This window comes from Oncorhynchus mykiss, chromosome 15 (assembly GCF_057628025.1).
Source record: "Oncorhynchus mykiss isolate SJ-2025 chromosome 15, ASM5762802v1, whole genome shotgun sequence".
Classification (NCBI taxonomy): Eukaryota; Metazoa; Chordata; class Actinopteri; order Salmoniformes; family Salmonidae; genus Oncorhynchus; species Oncorhynchus mykiss.
The window spans coordinates 77,208,685-77,224,977 of NC_143036.1; the positions used below are offsets into that span (position 1 = coordinate 77,208,685).

The window sequence follows — 16,293 nt, forward strand, 5'->3', positions numbered from 1 at the left end:
AGTCTGTCTGCGTGTGGAGCTGTGTGTGGCGCTGTGTGAGTCTCTCTGCATGTGGCTCTGTGTGTCTGTCTGCATGTGGCTCTGTGTGAGTCTGTCTCTGTGTGAGTCTGTCTCTGTGTGAGTCTGTCTCTGTGTGAGTCTGTATGCATGTGGCTCTGTCTGCATGTGTCTCTGTGTGAGTCTGTCTGCGTGTGGCTCTGTGCGAGTCTGTCTGCGTGTGGCGCTGTGTGAGTGTCTGTCTCTGTATGTGTCTGTCTGCGTGTGGCTCTGTGTGAGTCTGTCTGCGTGTGGCTCTGTGCGAGTCTGTCTGCGTGTGGCGCTGTGTGAGTGTCTGTCTCTGTATGTGTCTGTCTGCGTGTGGCTCTGTGTGAGTCTGTCTGCATGTGGCTCTGTGTGAGTTTGTCTCTGTGTGAGTCTGTCTGCATGTGGCTCTGTGTGAGTGTCTGTCTGCATGTGGCTCTGTGTGAGTGTCTGTCTGCATGTGGCTCTGTGTGTGTGTCTGTCTGCATGTGGCTCTGTGTGAGTCTGTCTGCATGTGGCTCTGTGTGAGTCTCTGCATGTGGCTCTGTGTGAGTCTCTGCATGTGGCTCTGTGTGAGTCTCTGCATGTGGCTCTGTGTGTGTCTGTCTGCATGTGGCTCTGTGTGAGTTTGTCTCTGTGTGAGTCTGTCTGCATGTGGCTCTGTGTGAGTGTATGTCTGCATGTGGCTCTGTGTGAGTGTCTGTCTGCATGTGGCTCTGTGTGAGTGTCTGTCTGCATGTGGCTCTGTGTGTGTGTCTGTCTGCATGTGGCTCTGTGTGAGTATGTCTGCATGTGGCTCTGTGTGAGTGTCTGTCTGCATGTGGCTCTGTGTGAGTGTCTGTCTGCATGTGGCTCTGTGTGAGTGTCTGTCTGCATGTGGCTCTGTGAGTCTGTCTCTGTGAGCCTGTCTGCATGTGGCTCTGTGTGAGTCTGTCTGCATGTGGCTCTGTGTGAGCCTGTCTGCATGTGGCTCTGTGTGAGTGTCTGTCTGCATGTGGCTCTGTGTGAGTCTGTCTCTGTGTTTATGGTCTCAATTGAATTATCAGAAATATTCTTTGAATTCTTCTTTTGATTCTGTGCATCTTTTTCCCATACTACCTCAGTCCACATGGCTGACCCATCCATGCCAGGAGTTATGATTTGATAATTGCTCACACGTAGCTGGCCTTCATGAGAATGCATACATCCACTACATACAAGTCATCCACTAAAGGGAAACCTTGTGACTAGATGTGTAAATGAAGTATTATTAGTTGTGGTATGTGGCGCCACCTTGTGGTCAACATGTGATTTAGTGGCTGAAATATCACACCTTTCCTCAGTGCAGTAAAGTAGCAAAACTCGGTCAGGTTTTTCCAGAAATCCTGGTTGGAGGATTCTGGATCGCCTGTTTTATTTCTGAACTCTTCCAACCTGGATATCTAGAAAACCTGTAAATGTTGATAGAATTTAGAAACTCTACTCACCAGTCTATATATATGGTATACTCTCAGAATCAACACAGCTGGTTAGTACTCACCAGATATGGTATACTCTCAGAATCAACACAGCTGGTTAGTACTCACCAGTCTATATATGGTATACTCTCAGAATCAACACAGCTGGGTAGTACTCACCAGTCGATATATGGTTTACTCTCAGAATCAACACAGCTGGTTAGTACTCACCAGTCTATATATGGTATACTCTCAGAATCAACACAGCTGGGTAGTACTCACCAGTCGATATATGGTTTACTCTCAGAATCAACACAGCTGGGTAGTACTCACCAGTCGATATATGGTTTACTCTCAGAATCAACACAGCTGGGTAGTACTCACCAGTCGATATATGGTTTACTCTCAGAATCCACACAGCTGGGCTACGAGGAAACAACCTGACCTGAGGAAATGAACTGTAACAGTATGGAAGCTGCAAAGAATTCTACAATTACCGACAACAACAAAAAAGCCAAGGAGACGATCTCTTGGGTTCATATAGCAAAACCCATTCCTTTCCAAAAGATAAATCACCTGGAAATGCAGCCAGGCCGAGCTGAAACTAAATGGTTTGGAATGGTTGTGTTTTACAGAGAGCAGAGGAGATAAACTTTCCCCAGGACCTTGTATGTCAAGGTTTGAGTTGTAGCATTTCATACCAGAGCCAAGGAGAGCCCCATAAAAAGACTAAAAACCCTTTAAGAAAAGTAGTCAAGGTCAAATATTAAAAACAATAAACATATACCAGATGGAGGAGACAGGTTTAGTCTCCATCTCTTAAACTCTGAGAAGATGAAACCCCATGGTGTTTTTACTTATTTATGTCCAACAATGAAATTAGTTTTTTTTTGCTCACTAAACTTAAGGGGCCAAATAAAATCACCCGCGGGCCCAATTGGACCAGTTGGGGAACCCTGCTCTAGGGACACAGCAGCAGGATAACCACCCGCGGGCCCAGGTGGCCCAGTTGGGGAATCCTGCTCTAGGGACACAGCAGCAGGAGAACCACCCGCGGGCCCAGTTGGCCCAGTTGGGGAACCCTGCTCTAGGGACACAGCAACAGGAGAACCACCCACGGGCACAGGTGGCCCAGTTGGGGAACCCTGCTCTAGGGACACAGCAGCAGGAGAACCACCCGCGGGCCCAGTTGGACCAGTTGGGGAACCCTGCTCTAGGGACACAGCAGCAGGAGAACCACCCGCGGGCCCAATTGGACCAGTTGGGGAACCCTGCTCTAGGGACACAGCAGCAGGAGAACCACCCGCGGGCCCAATTGGACCAGTTGGGGAACCCTGCTCTAGGGACACAGCAGCAGGAGAACCACCCGCGGGCCCAATTGGACCAGTTGGGGAACCCTGCTCTAGGGACACAGCAGCAGGAGAACCACCCGCGGGCCCAATTGGACCAGTTGGGGAACCCTGCTCTAGGGACACAGCAGCAGGAGAACCACCCGCGGGCCCAATTGGACCAGTTGGGGAACCCTGCTCTAGGGACACAGCAGCAGGAGAACCACCCGCGGGCCCAATTGGACCAGTTGGGGAACCCTGCTCTAGGGACACAGCAGCAGGTGAAGAGGACAGGTCTCAGCCAGCCACTGAAAGATGTGGCAAATTAAGGCTCACCCACCAAACCTTTCATTTACTGTCCTTCTCTCTCTCCTTCTCTTCTTCCTCAGCCACTAACCCTCTATGTTCCTCTTCACCATCAATGTATTCCCCATTAGATAAGTGAGTGTCAATAATACATATAGATATCCTAAAATATATATATATATATATATATTAAAATATACATACTGTAGATACGGTAAAACGTGTCGGTAATGCATTCTGTACTGACAGCAGATCTTTATGTATGCATGAGTCCTAAAACGAAGGGAGAAAATGAGTCATTCTGTCAGAGCAGCAGAACAGCAGCCAGCACAGCAGAAAAGTGCAGGATTTCCCAAGAGGAGTTCTGTCTGAGCAGTCTCACAGCCCTGCCCGTCTGCCTTCCTCTCGCTCTTTGACAACCCAGGGTGCATGCTGGGATGTGGGACAGCCTCCAGAGTGCTGAGCATGCATGGCAGCTGGACAGGCCCTTAGTGATGTTCTGTCCGAGTCCTGCATGTGAATGGGTGATATGGTTGGTGGTTGGTATGGGGCGAGACCAGGTGAGAGGGGGATGTGAGGGGTTGGTGTAGGGAGGGACTAGGTGAGAGGGGGATGTGAGGGGTTGGTATGGTGAGAGGGGGATGTGAGGGGTTGGTATTGGGAGAGACTAGGTGAGAGGTGGATGTGAGGGGTTGGTATGGGGAGAGACTAGGTGAGAGGGGGATGTGAAGGGTTGGTATTGGGAGAGACTAGGTGAGAGGTGGATGTGAGGGGTTGGTATTGGGAGAGACTAGGTGAGGGGGGGATGTGAGGGGTTGGTATGGTGAGAGGGGGATGTGAGGGGTTGGTATTGGGAGAGACTAGGTGAGAGGGGGATGTGAGGGGTTGGTATGGGGAGAGACTAGGTGAGAGGTGGATGTGAGGGGTTGGTATGGGGAGAGACTAGGTGAGAGGTGGATGTGAGGGGTTGGTATTGGGAGAGACTAGGTGAGAGGGGGATGTGAGGGGTTGGTATGGGGAGAGGGGGATGTGAGGGGTTGGTATTGGGAGAGACTAGGTGAGAGGGGGATGTGAGGGGTTGGTATGGGGAGAGACTAGGTGAGAGGTGGATGTGAGGGGTTGGTATGGGGAGAGACTAGGTGAGAGGTGGATGTGAGGGGTTGGTATTGGGAGAGACTAGGTGAGAGGTGGATGTGAGGGGTTGGTATTGGGAGAGACTAGTTGAGAGGTGGATGTGAGGGGTTGGTATTGGGAGAGACTAGATGAGAGGTGGATGTGAGGGGTTGGTATTGGGAGAGACTAGGTGAGAGGGGGATGTGAGGGGTTGGTATTGGGAGAGACTAGGTGAGAGGGGGATGTGAGGGGTTGGTATTGGGAGAGACTAGGTGAGGGGTTGGTATGGTGAGAGGGGGATGTGAGGGGTTGGTATTGGGAGAGACTAGGTGAGAGGGGGATGTGAAGGGTTGGTATTGGGAGAGACTAGGTGAGAGGGGGATGTGAGGGGTTGGTATTGGGAGAGACTAGGTGAGAGGGGGGTGTGAGGGGTTGGTGTAGGGAGGGACTAGGTGAGAGGGGGATGTGAGGGGTTGGTATGGTGAGAGGGGGATGTGAGGGGTTGGTATTGGGAGAGACTAGGTGAGAGGGGGATGTGAAGGGTTGGTATTGGGAGAGACTAGGTGAGAGGGGGATGTGAGGGGTTGGTATTGGGAGAGACCAGGTGAGGGGTTGGTATTGTGAGAGACCAGGTGAGAGGGGGATGTGAGGGGTTGGTATGGGGAGAGACTAGGTGAGAGGGGGATGTGAGGGGTTGGTAATTGGGAGAGACTAGGTGAGAGGGGTTGGTATGGGGAGAGACTAGGTGAGAGGTGGATGTGAGGGGTTGGTATGGTGAGAGACTAGGTGAGAGGTGGATGTGAGGGGTTGGTATTGGGAGAGACTAGGTGAGAGGTGGATGTGAGGGGTTGGTATGGTGAGAGACTAGGTGAGAGGGGGATGTGAGGGGAGGGACTAGGTGAGAGGGGGATGTGAGGGGAGAGACTAGGTGAGAGGGGGATGTGAGGGGAGAGACTAGGTGAGAGGGGGATGTGAGGGGAGAGACTAGGTGAGAGGGGGATGTGAGGGGAGAGACTAGGTGAGAGGGGGATGTGAGGGGAGGGACTAGGTGAGAGGGGGATGTGAGGGGAGAGACTAGGTGAGAGGGGGATGTGAGGGGAGGGACTAGATGAGAGGGGGATGTGAGGGGAGAGACTAGGTGAGAGGGGGATGTGAGAGGTTGGTATTGGGAGAGACTAGGTGAGAGGGGGATGTGAGGGGAGAGACTAGGTGAGAGGGGGATGTGAGGGGAAAGACTAGGTGAGAGGGGGATGTGAGGGGAGAGACTATGTGAGAGGGGGATGTGAGGGGAGGGACTAGGTGAGAGGGGGATGTGAGGGGAGAGACTAGGTGAGAGGGGGATGTGAGGGGAGGGACTAGGTGAGAGGGGGATGTGAGGGGAGAGACTAGGTAAGAGGGGGATGTGAGGGGAGAGACTAGGTGAGAGGGGGATGTGAGGGGAGAGACTAGGTGAGAGGGGGATGTGAGGGGAGGGACTAGGTGAGAGGGGGATGTGAGGGGAGGGACTAGGTGAGAGGGGGATGTGAGGGGAGAGACTAGGTGAGAGGGGGATGTGAGGGGAGAGACTAGGTGAGAGGGGGATGTGAGGGGAGGGACTAGATGAGAGGGGGATGTGAGGGGAGAGACTAGGTGAGAGGGGGATGTGAGAGGTTGGTATTGGGAGAGACTAGGTGAGAGGGGGATGTGAGGGGTTGGTATGGTGAGAAGGGGATGTGAGGGGTTGGTATGGGGAGAGACTAGGTGAGAGGGGGATGTGAGCGGTTGGTATGGGGAGAGACTAGGTGAGAGGGGGATGTGAGCGGTTGGTATGGTGAGAGGGGGATGTGAGGGGTTGGTATGGGGAGAGACTAGGTGAGAGGGGGATGTGAGCGGTTGGTATGGGGAGAGACTAGGTGAGAGGGGTTGGTATGGGGAGAGACTAGGTGAGAGGGGGATGTGAGCGGTTGGTATGGGGAGAGACTAGGTGAGAGGGGTTGGTATTGGGAGAGACTAGGTGAGAGGTGGATGTGAGGGGTTGGTATTGGGAGAGACTAGGTGAGAGGGGTTGGTATGGGGAGAGACTAGGTGAGAGGGGTTGGTATGGGGAGAGACTAGGTGAGAGGGGGATGTGAGCGGTTGGTATGGGGAGAGACTAGGTGAGAGCGGTTGGTATGGGGAGAGACTAGGTGAGAGGTGGATGTGAGGGGTTGGTATTGGGAGAGACTAGGTGAGAGGGGTTGGTATGGGGAGAGACGAGGTGAGAGGGGTTGGTATGGGGAGAGACTTGGTGAGAGGGGGAAGTATAGGGAGAGACTTGGTGAGAGGGGTTGGTATGGTGAGGGATGGTTGGTTGGGGATTGCAGGTGCAGCGGTCTAAGGCACTGCATCCTAGTGCTAGAGGCTTCACTACAGACCCTGGTTCTATTCCAGGCTGTAGCAGGCTGTGATTGGGAGTCCCATGGCCCTGCATCGTCCAGGTTAGGGTTTGGCTTGGGTAGGCCGTCATTGTACTGTAAATTAAGAATTTGTTCTTCACTGACTTGCCCAGTTAAAAAAATATATATGTATATAAAACATTTTTTTTTATCAATTGAAGAGAGTTAGCATAATCCAAACTGTGCCAGGCTAGGACAGGGGCCATTGCCATAGAGACACTAGAATGGTCTGTAATTTGGCCTGCAGTGCCCTGTATTCTGGGATTCTAGAATGGTCTGTATTTGGCCTGCATTGCCCACTATATTCTACAGTAGGGTTACACTCCTCTCTCCTCTACAGTAGGGTTACACTCCTCTATATTCTACAGTAGGGTTACACTCCTCTATATTCTACAATAGGGTTACACTCCTCTATTTTCTACAGTAGGGTTACACTCCTCTATTTTCTACAGTAGGGTTACACTCCTCTATATTCTACAGTAGGGTTACACTCCTCTATATTCTACAGTAGGGTTACACTCCTCTATATTCTGCAGTAGGGTTACACTCCTCTATATTCTACAGTAGGGTTACACTCCTCTATATTCTACAATAGGGTTACACTCCTCTATATTCTACAGTAGGGTTACACTCCTCTATATTCTACAGTAGGGTTACACTCCTCTATATTCTACAATAGGGTTACACTCCTCTATATTCTACAGTAGGGTTACACTCCTCTATATTCTACAGTAGGGTTACACTCCTCTATATTCTACAGTAGGGTTACACTCCTCTATATTCTACAGTAGGGTTACACTCCTCTCTACAGTAGGGTTACACTCCTCTATATTCTACAGTAGGGTTACACTCCTCTGTATTCTACAGTAGGGTTACACTCCTCTATATTCTACAGTAGGGTTACACTCCACTATATTCTACAGTAGGGTTACACTCCTCTATATTCTACAGTAGTGTTACACTCCTCTATATTCTACAGTAGGGTTACACTCCTCTATATTCTACAGTAGGGTTACACTCCTCTATATTCTACAGTAGGGTTACACTCCTCTATATTCTACAGTAGGGTTACACTCCTCTATATTCTACAGTAGGGTTACACTCCTCTATATTCTACAGTAGGGTTACACTCCTCTATATTCTACAGTAGGGTTACACTCCTCTCTACAGTAGGGTTACACTCCTCTCTACAGTAGGGTTACTTTACTTAGGCTTCTGACTGACTATTATGTGTCTATTCCACAAGTTACCATTTATATATCATGTGTTTATTCCACTAGTTACCATTTATATATTATGTGTGTCACCATTGGTATAGTGCAAAAGGAGTGTTAACTAGCATAAATGATAAAGGATATTTGTAGGCAGAAGTTTTTACAGTGCGGTTTGCCACAAACAGGATGATCAAATTAAGATACGGCATCTGTATGTTCTTTGCAACCCATTGATTTGAACAGTATTTACCAAATATGTTATAAAGTGTCTACAAAAAGTACATACAAAATGAGTGCTGACAGATATTTTGGATCTGGAAGTTGTTTTAAATCTCTCATGTGTCTGCGTTGTTTTATTCCTCAGGTTGTTCTCACAGTTTCGTTGAAGAACCCTTTTTTGATGGTCAACCACGACAGGAATGAAAACATGGGGATACCTTAACGTTGTCGCTCTACTCTGGTCATGTGACATGGGACATTCTTTAGTGACCGTCCCTCATGTCAAATACCTGGCAGAGAACCATGGACATGTCACAATGCATGTCCACCATTGTTCATGATGTCAGCTTTGGACGAGTAGCATTTAAAACATACACTCTGATGATTGATGAGGTCTGCCTGCCCCTCCTCCTCCAGGATACAGGAGCTGCAGTGTCTCTGCTGAACATAGATACAATACAGACAATATTTTCCCCACCAGCCACTGGGCAACTCTTCAACTGCCCTATGTGGTTATGGCAGTAGGACAGTCAGGTGAGATGTGATTGGTTGACCCTGGGGTTATGTTATGCCCCATGTTCTGTATTTGTATTGTATCACAATCAACCACGACAGGAATGAAAACATGGGGATACCTTAACGTTTTCTCTCTACTCTGGTCATGTGACATGGGACATTCTTTAGTGACCGTTCCTCATGTCAAATACCTGGCAGAGAACCATGGACATGTCACAATGCAGTGGCGCTTTCCTGCCAACAAATACCTCTACTCTGACTCAGTGATCCACTGTTCCTACGTCGACTCTAAACCACTAAAGGAGCTGTGTAGTGTGGTCAAAGGTGTCGAGGGACCCCAACACCAGGGTTACAGGGGTCGTGTGCAGCTAAGGAAGGAGGGCCTGAGAGAGGGCCACATTGAGCTTCACATCTCTAATCTTGGAGCCCCCCCCCCCCCCCCCCCCCCCCACACACACACACACACACACGCGCTGTCCGATGTGATATGTAGAACACCAGTAGTTCTGATACATTTTAATGACTAGGGCCTCAACTTGGAGCGCAGGCTGTGGAGTGGAAAATACTGACCTAAATAACAGAAAATAGCTGCAAGCTCATTTGCAATATGTTCCTTCAACTGGCCAGACCATCAATACTGCGGCTCTTCTCTGTCTGTGTCCCAAACGGCACTCTATTCGCTATATAGCCCTATGGACCCTGGTCAAAAGTAGTGCACTATACAGGGAATTAGGGTGCCATGTGGAACACACATCTCTCTGTGCTCGGTCACAAGGCTGCCATATCGCATTATACTGGACAGGTCCAATAGTATTGATGAGGGAGGCTCTGTTGACCTCTCTCGTCTCCTCCCCTTCCTTCAGTTGGTCCTTGTTGTTACCCGTAAACATTTGTTTACCTCTTGGGATGTATTTTCTACCTGTTTGTGTGGGTGTAAATAAACGACACAGAAACTTTATAATGACATTTCAATATAAAGATGTATTTTTTTGAGTTGTCACTATATATTTTTTGATTTGATCACACTGTGGTCCATCGTGGTTAAGTTAGACTTAGTCTGTGGTGATCATGTCCATCGTGGTTAAGTTAGACTTAGTCTGTGGTGATCATGTCCATCGTGGTTAAGTTAGACTTAGTCTGTGGTGATCATGTCCATCGTGGTTAAGTTAGACTTAGTCTGTGGTGATCATGTCCATCGTGGTTAAGTTAGACTCACTCTGTGGTGATCATGTCCATCGTGGTTAAGTTAGACTTAGTCTGTGGTGATCATGTCCATCGTGGTTAAGTTAGACTCACTCTGTGGTGATCATGTCCATCGTGGTTAAGTTAGACTCAGTCTGTGGTGATCATGTCCATCATGGTTAAGTTAGACTCACTCTGTGGTGATCATGTCCATTGTGGTTAAGTTAGACTTAGTCTGTGGTGATCATGTCCATCGTGGTTAAGTTACACTTAGTCTGTGGTGATCATGTCCATCGTGGTTAAGTTAGACTCACTCTGTGGTGATCATGTCCATCGTGGTTAAGTTAGACTCACTCTGTGGTGATCATGTCCATCGTGGTTAAGTTAGACTCACTCTGTGGTGATCATGTCCATCGTGGTTAAGTTAGACTTAGTCTGTGGTGATCATGTCCATTGTGGTTAAGTTAGACTTAGTCTGTGGTGATCATGTCCATTGTGGTTAAGTTAGACTCACTCTGTGGTGATCATGTCCATCGTGGTTAAGTTAGACTCACTCTGTGGTGATCATGTCCATCATGGTTAAGTTAGACTCACTCTGTGGTGATCATGTCCATCGTGGTTAAGTTAGACTTAGTCTGTGGTGATCATGTCCATCGTGGTTAAGTTAGACTTAGTCTGTGGTGATCATGTCCATCATGGTTAAGTTAGACTTAGTCTGTGGTGATCATGTCCATCGTGGTTAAGTTAGACTTAGTCTGTGGTGATCATGTCCATCGTGGTTAAGTTAGACTTAGTCTGTGGTGATCATGTCCATCGTGGTTAAGTTAGACTCAGTCTGTGGTGATCATGTCCATCGTGGTTAAGTTAGACTTAGTCTGTGGTGATCATGTCCATCGTGGTTAAGTTAGACTCACTCTGTGGTGATCATGACCATCATGGTTAAGTTAGACTCACTCTGTGGTGATCATGTCCATCGTGGTTAAGTTAGACTTAGTCTGTGGTGATCATGTCCATCGTGGTTAAGTTAGACTCAGTCTGTGGTGATCATGTCCATCGTGGTTAAGTTAGACTTAGTCTGTGGTGATCATGTCCATCGTGGTTAAGTTAGACTCACTCTGTGGTGATCATGACCATCATGGTTAAGTTAGACTCACTCTGTGGTGATCATGTCCATCATGGTTAAGTTAGACTGATGCAAGAGTACTGAATTATCAATATGGACTAAATAAATGACATCAGTGTCTCATGTCCTCACCACAAGAGCTGCAGTCTCACACTATAAAACAGATAAGGTGACCGGTTGGCTCTTCGCTGTCTCCTCTCAGCCAATGACATCACTGCAACTGTGTAGATCATCTGTCTGTCTGGCAGGTTCATAATGACCCCTGAAGATGTTATAAAGATGTAGGATGTTAATTTGATCACCCTATTGCAGGATAAAATTCCTGCCGTGCAGTCCGCCCCTGTAGAATGTAGATTGGAATTGGGCAGCGACCCGTCATTCAGGGCAGGTGGTTTTGAGCCCCAGCCGTTGCCTGTTTTGCATGTTATTTTTGTCAGTAATACGTGTCACATATAAATAAATAAACGTCCCTTATTCGGAATTATTTCGCTGTACATTTCAAAAGTGCTGAACAAACAGTTATATTGACCTCGTCCATCTTAGCTCTTTTATTAATATCTCAATCTAAATTAAGGATGGCCTCTTATGCGCTTGTCGTCCCCTTGCGCCATAGTTTGTACGTCTCAATTGTCAGTAGAAACCACATTTGTTTAAGCAAGTCAGCCATATCAGCTATGTTTTTATAAAGGCAGTAAATGAGGCTGAATGAACTGTTTCCCTGCCAGACAAGGTTCTGCTGATATCCAGGAATACTAGTGGTAAGGTGTTAGTTTACCCCACCAAGAGTTACATGCTAAAATCACCACTAGAATTGGATCTCAAATCATATCCTCCCCAGTCCAGCCGTCTCTCTCTATATGCCGGTATAGCAGTGGAGCCTGGCGGCGAGGTAAAGTCTACAGATGCAACCAAGGTACAAGTCATGCTTAGTTTCTGCTATTCTAATCCTTATGTATCCAACTGAATCCGGGTTTGAATCGTGGCATTCTGCAAGGCACAATAGCCCTCTGAGCTAAAGACTAGGCCAGTCATCAGGTCCAGGGAAGGTTACTTTAATCACCTCTGTTATATTCACATATTAGGGACAACAAACTGGGCATGTGTGGATAGAGACAGAGAATTGGGGCACAACTAATCGCATCCCCAGTCCAGCCATCTCTGTAACAGAGCCTGGGGAGGAGGTTAAGATGCTGACCAAGGTTGATTGTAGTAGTAGTAGTAGTAGTAGTGATACTGATTTGTCCCTGCATCTAAATGTAAGCATCATCTAGAAATACTTAATTCATATAAAATAGTCATTACTTTTATGAAAACAGTTTCCATTATTATTTCAACACTACACTTGCTAAACATTTGTAATTTTCCATTAAAAAATACAAATCAGAGTTGACAAGCAGGTTCCAATAATTTCTCTCTCAAAACAATGTCAGACAGTAAACTGGGTCTTTTATAAAGATGCAGTGAATGGAATTACCACTGGTTAATGGCCCTTACGATAAAACGCTATGTGCGTGTGTTTATGTGTGTGTGTGTGTATGTTTCTATGTGCTATTCAAGAAAGCCCCAGAATGATTCTGTACATCTAGGAAGTGAACAGATGCAGACTAGCTTTTAGGCTTTTCTGCCACGTGCACGCCACGGAGCGCCGTACACCACCGTAATCGTTGGCGGGCACTGCTGATTACGTTAAAACTCGCATGGCATAATGCTTGCTTTTCGATTGGTCAACTATAAGCTTTGTTTTTGTATGCCAAGCCAAGTTATCATGTGTCCTAAAGCTTAATGACGTAGGTCATTATTTGTGTTATTGAACGTGTTAACAGTAACTAGTTTAGCCTAGTCTGTCAACAGGTGCACCCTGTAGTGATGCGTCAAAACAATACCGTCCAATCAGCGTAATGAAGTTGGTAACATTGGTGTCAGCAGAAGAGACCTATTTTTAACTGTAGAAAGCTCCTCGCCTCGGGCTATATAGGCTGGTCCTCAGACCTCTCGGCACCGCGAGCAGAGAGAGCGGCTCCATCTCTAAAGGGGCAAAAGTAGACCAGTTTGTCCACAGCGAAGTGATGGATGTCGGAGCCAGGGACGGCGAGGGACCGCTGCAGCGCATCATCTGATCGCCAGTCAAGGGAGGGGCATTCACTCCGAACCTAATCCCAGATGCAACATCCAGCCTTTCAGCAAAATCCACATCTCTACGGACCGTTGTGATATGAAGTAGATATCACGCGCATAAGAGCGAGGGGAGGAGAGGGGCAGGCACAGGCTGGACCGCAGCTGCCCCGCTTTCGCAAAGTTCTCCATACAGAAGAGAGAGCGCGGAGGCCGGTTGAGTGAGAGGGACGTTTTCCTAGAGGCTGCCAGTGTTTGGGGCAACACAGCGCAGAGAGAGAGAGAGAAGCCCCTCTCCAGCTCTCCTCTCCGTCACTTTCGAGCTCTTTTCAGACCGAGGAGGAGCATAATGGCGAAAATGAGGGTGTCATACGAGTACTCGGAGGCGGAGGATAAGAGTATCCGACTAGGACTGTTCCTCATCGTCTGTGGTATCCTCTCCCTCTTTATCCTCGGGTTCTGCTGGCTCAGTCCAACTCTACAGAGCATGCAGAGCAAACCGGCCAACTGCACGGTGGTGTCCGTGCTCAGACCGGAGGAGATGTTCGAGTGCGTGTTCACGTGCGGGGCGGACTGCAAGGGGACCTCGCTGTATCCGTGTCTGCAGATATTCGTCAATAATTCCGAGTCGAACTCCGTGGCTCTGCTGCACTTTGATGAACAGCAACTGGTGCTGAACCCAAAGGTAAATGACTACAACTCTAGAACGAGAACACTGGGAAGGAGCACTCTAGACTTTATAGTCGACACAGTGTTGCAGTTACTGAATGCAAAGCTGTGAACGATCGATACAGTAGCTAGGCAAAGTGTCTGGCTGGAAAAGTTCCCAGTCTCAGTTTATTGACATGAGCTAGATCGATATTATGTTAATAGTTGCCTGTTTTTTTAAAACTATGTTAATGTAAACACACAGTTTGTATTCTAAAGACGAAATAACATTCTTGTTATTTTCTATTCCAAAGATATGGCAAAAAAAAATCACAGACTTAAATAATGAGTTTAACTTTCATAAAAGTCACTATACAGCAAGTGTGAGAGGATCTACACCTGTCCACGTCTATTCTAGAGACATAGCCTCATCATCACTCACAAAGAGAACCTCTACTGTGATGAAGAGGAACAGAGAAGACTAAATGACTCCCTTTGGGACAGAACGCCCAAACGTCTGTGTGAGTGAAGGTGTCTTTTCTTTTCCGTTGGACCATTAAACTCTCTAGTCCCATTGTGTGTGATATTACTTTTCAGACGTGCACCTCTCAGACTACAAATCGGGAATGTCTTGGTCCTTTTGAGAATTTCTTCAAATTCTCTGTGGTCATCATCATCATCATCATCAGTTATTTCTAGCTGACTTCAGAAGGGTTGAAATCCAACCTTCTCATCTTGTGTTCTTCTGTAGATAGTGTGTTTATACCTTTGAGGGGGTACTGTAGGGCATTCAACTCTTCCTGTCTTCCTGCCCCTCCTCTTTCCCCTCCTCTCCTCCGTTCCCTCCTCATCCTCCTTATCCTCTCCTTCTCCTCTCCTCCGTCCTCTCCTCTCCTCCTCCCCTCCTCCCTCCCTCTCCTCCGTCCCCTCCTCTCCTACATCCCATCCTCTCCTCCGTCCCCTCCTCTCCTACATCCCCTCCTCTCCTCTGTCCCCTCCTCTCCTCTGTCCCCTCCTCTCCTCTGTCCCCTCCTCTCCTCTGTCCCCTCCTCTCCCCTGTCCCCTCCTCTCCTCTGTCCCCTCCTCTCCTCCTCCTCCTCTCCTCCGTCCCCTCCTCTCCTACATCCCCTCCTCTCCTCTGTCCCCTCCTCTCCTCCGTCCCCTCCTCTCCTACATCCCCTCCTCTCCTCTGTCCCCTCCTCTCCTCCGTCACCTCCTCTCCTCCGTCCCCTCCTCTCCTCTGTCCCCTCCTCTCCTCCGTCCCCTCCTCTCCTCCGTCACCTCCTCTCCTCTGTCCCCTCCTCTCCTACGTCCCCTCCTCTCCTCTGTCCCCTCCTCTCCTCCGTCCCCTCCTCTCCTACATCCCCTCCTCTCCTCTGTCCCCTCCTCTCCTCTGTCCCCTCCTCTCCTCCGTCCCCTCCTCTCCTACATCCCCTCCTCTCCTACATCCCCTCCTCTCCTCCTCCTCCTCTCCTCCTCCTCCTCTCCTCCGTCCCCTCCTCACCCCCCCTCCCATCTTCGCTGCTGTCTAGAACAGACCTCTCTCCCGCTACACCACAGGTACTCCTCTCCCCCCAGCTCCATGGTAACACCACTGCATCCCTCCGTCCTGTGTCTTTAACACGCCTCTATGTTTACTGACTGGGTTCTATGGCAACAGGAGCACAGCTTTGAACAGTGATGCACGATCGCATGTGTCTGCATTTAAAGTGGCACCCTATTCCCCATGTAGTCCTCTACTTTGGTCCACTAAGGGAATAGGGTGACTAAAAGTAGTGTGCGAAGGGAAAAGGGTGGCCAAAAGTAATAAGGTACCATTTAGGACAAATGTAATCCCAGCCTGCTCTCTCTGAGCCTGAGCCTGGGGACGAGGTTAGAACGACTGCAGACACTGGCACTGAGAGGAAAGAAGTGAGGACTTTGGCTGGTTACCAAACCAACCAGGGGTTGAATGAGTTGGCAGTAAGCAGGCAAATGAACCAGGGGTTGAATGACCTGGCAGTAAGCAGGCAAATGAACCAGGGTTTGAATGAGTTGGCAGTAAGCTACCAAACGACCCAGGGTTTGAATGAGTTGGCAGTAAGCAGGCAATGACTCACTTTAGTTACACTGTGTTGTAGTCAGTCTGTCTGTCTGTTCATGTTTAGTAGACTCAATCACTGCAGTCAGAGAGCTTGGCAGTTTGGGCTCCTCAGGCTTGGAGGAACTGTAGAGTCTGAGGAGAGGATTGACTATGTCCCAAAAGGAACCCTGTTCTCTACATAGTGCACAATATAGGGAATAGGGTGCTATTTGGGATACAACAACAGTCCATGTTTAATGTTATCATCCCTGACCCTGCATGTTGATTGTAAGTTGTACAACTTTTACGTATGACTTGCACTTAGATTTAGCTGTTTTTATTGGTTGGTGTGTGTGTGTGTGTGTGTGTGTGTGTGTGTGTGTGTGTGTGTGTGTGTGTGTGTGTGTGCGTGTGCGTGTGCGTGTGTGTGTGTGTGTGTGTGTGTGTGTCTTTGTTCCCGGCGACAAAACCAAATGACTTTGTCGCTGAATCACTCAGTGATTTGTGGAAAAGGGAACATCTGCTTCAAAAAGGCTGTGTATACACACGCAGCCCAATTCTGATCTTTTTTTCCACTAATTGATTTTTTGACCAATCAC

General features: G+C 48.5%; 1 protein-coding gene across 1 annotated transcript in view; it reads left to right on the forward strand.

The window, feature by feature from the left end:
- Nucleotides 1-12,630: 12,630 nt before the first annotated feature.
- Nucleotides 12,631-16,293, forward strand: part of LOC110536528 (calcium-activated potassium channel subunit beta-4-like) — an 80,885-nt gene continuing 77,222 nt past the window's right edge. The window contains exon 1 of the mRNA XM_036956586.2: nucleotides 12,631-13,669. Coding sequence (XP_036812481.1) covers nucleotides 13,334-13,669 — 336 coding nt within the window. The 5' untranslated portion in view covers nucleotides 12,631-13,333. The remainder of the gene's footprint in view (nucleotides 13,670-16,293) is intronic.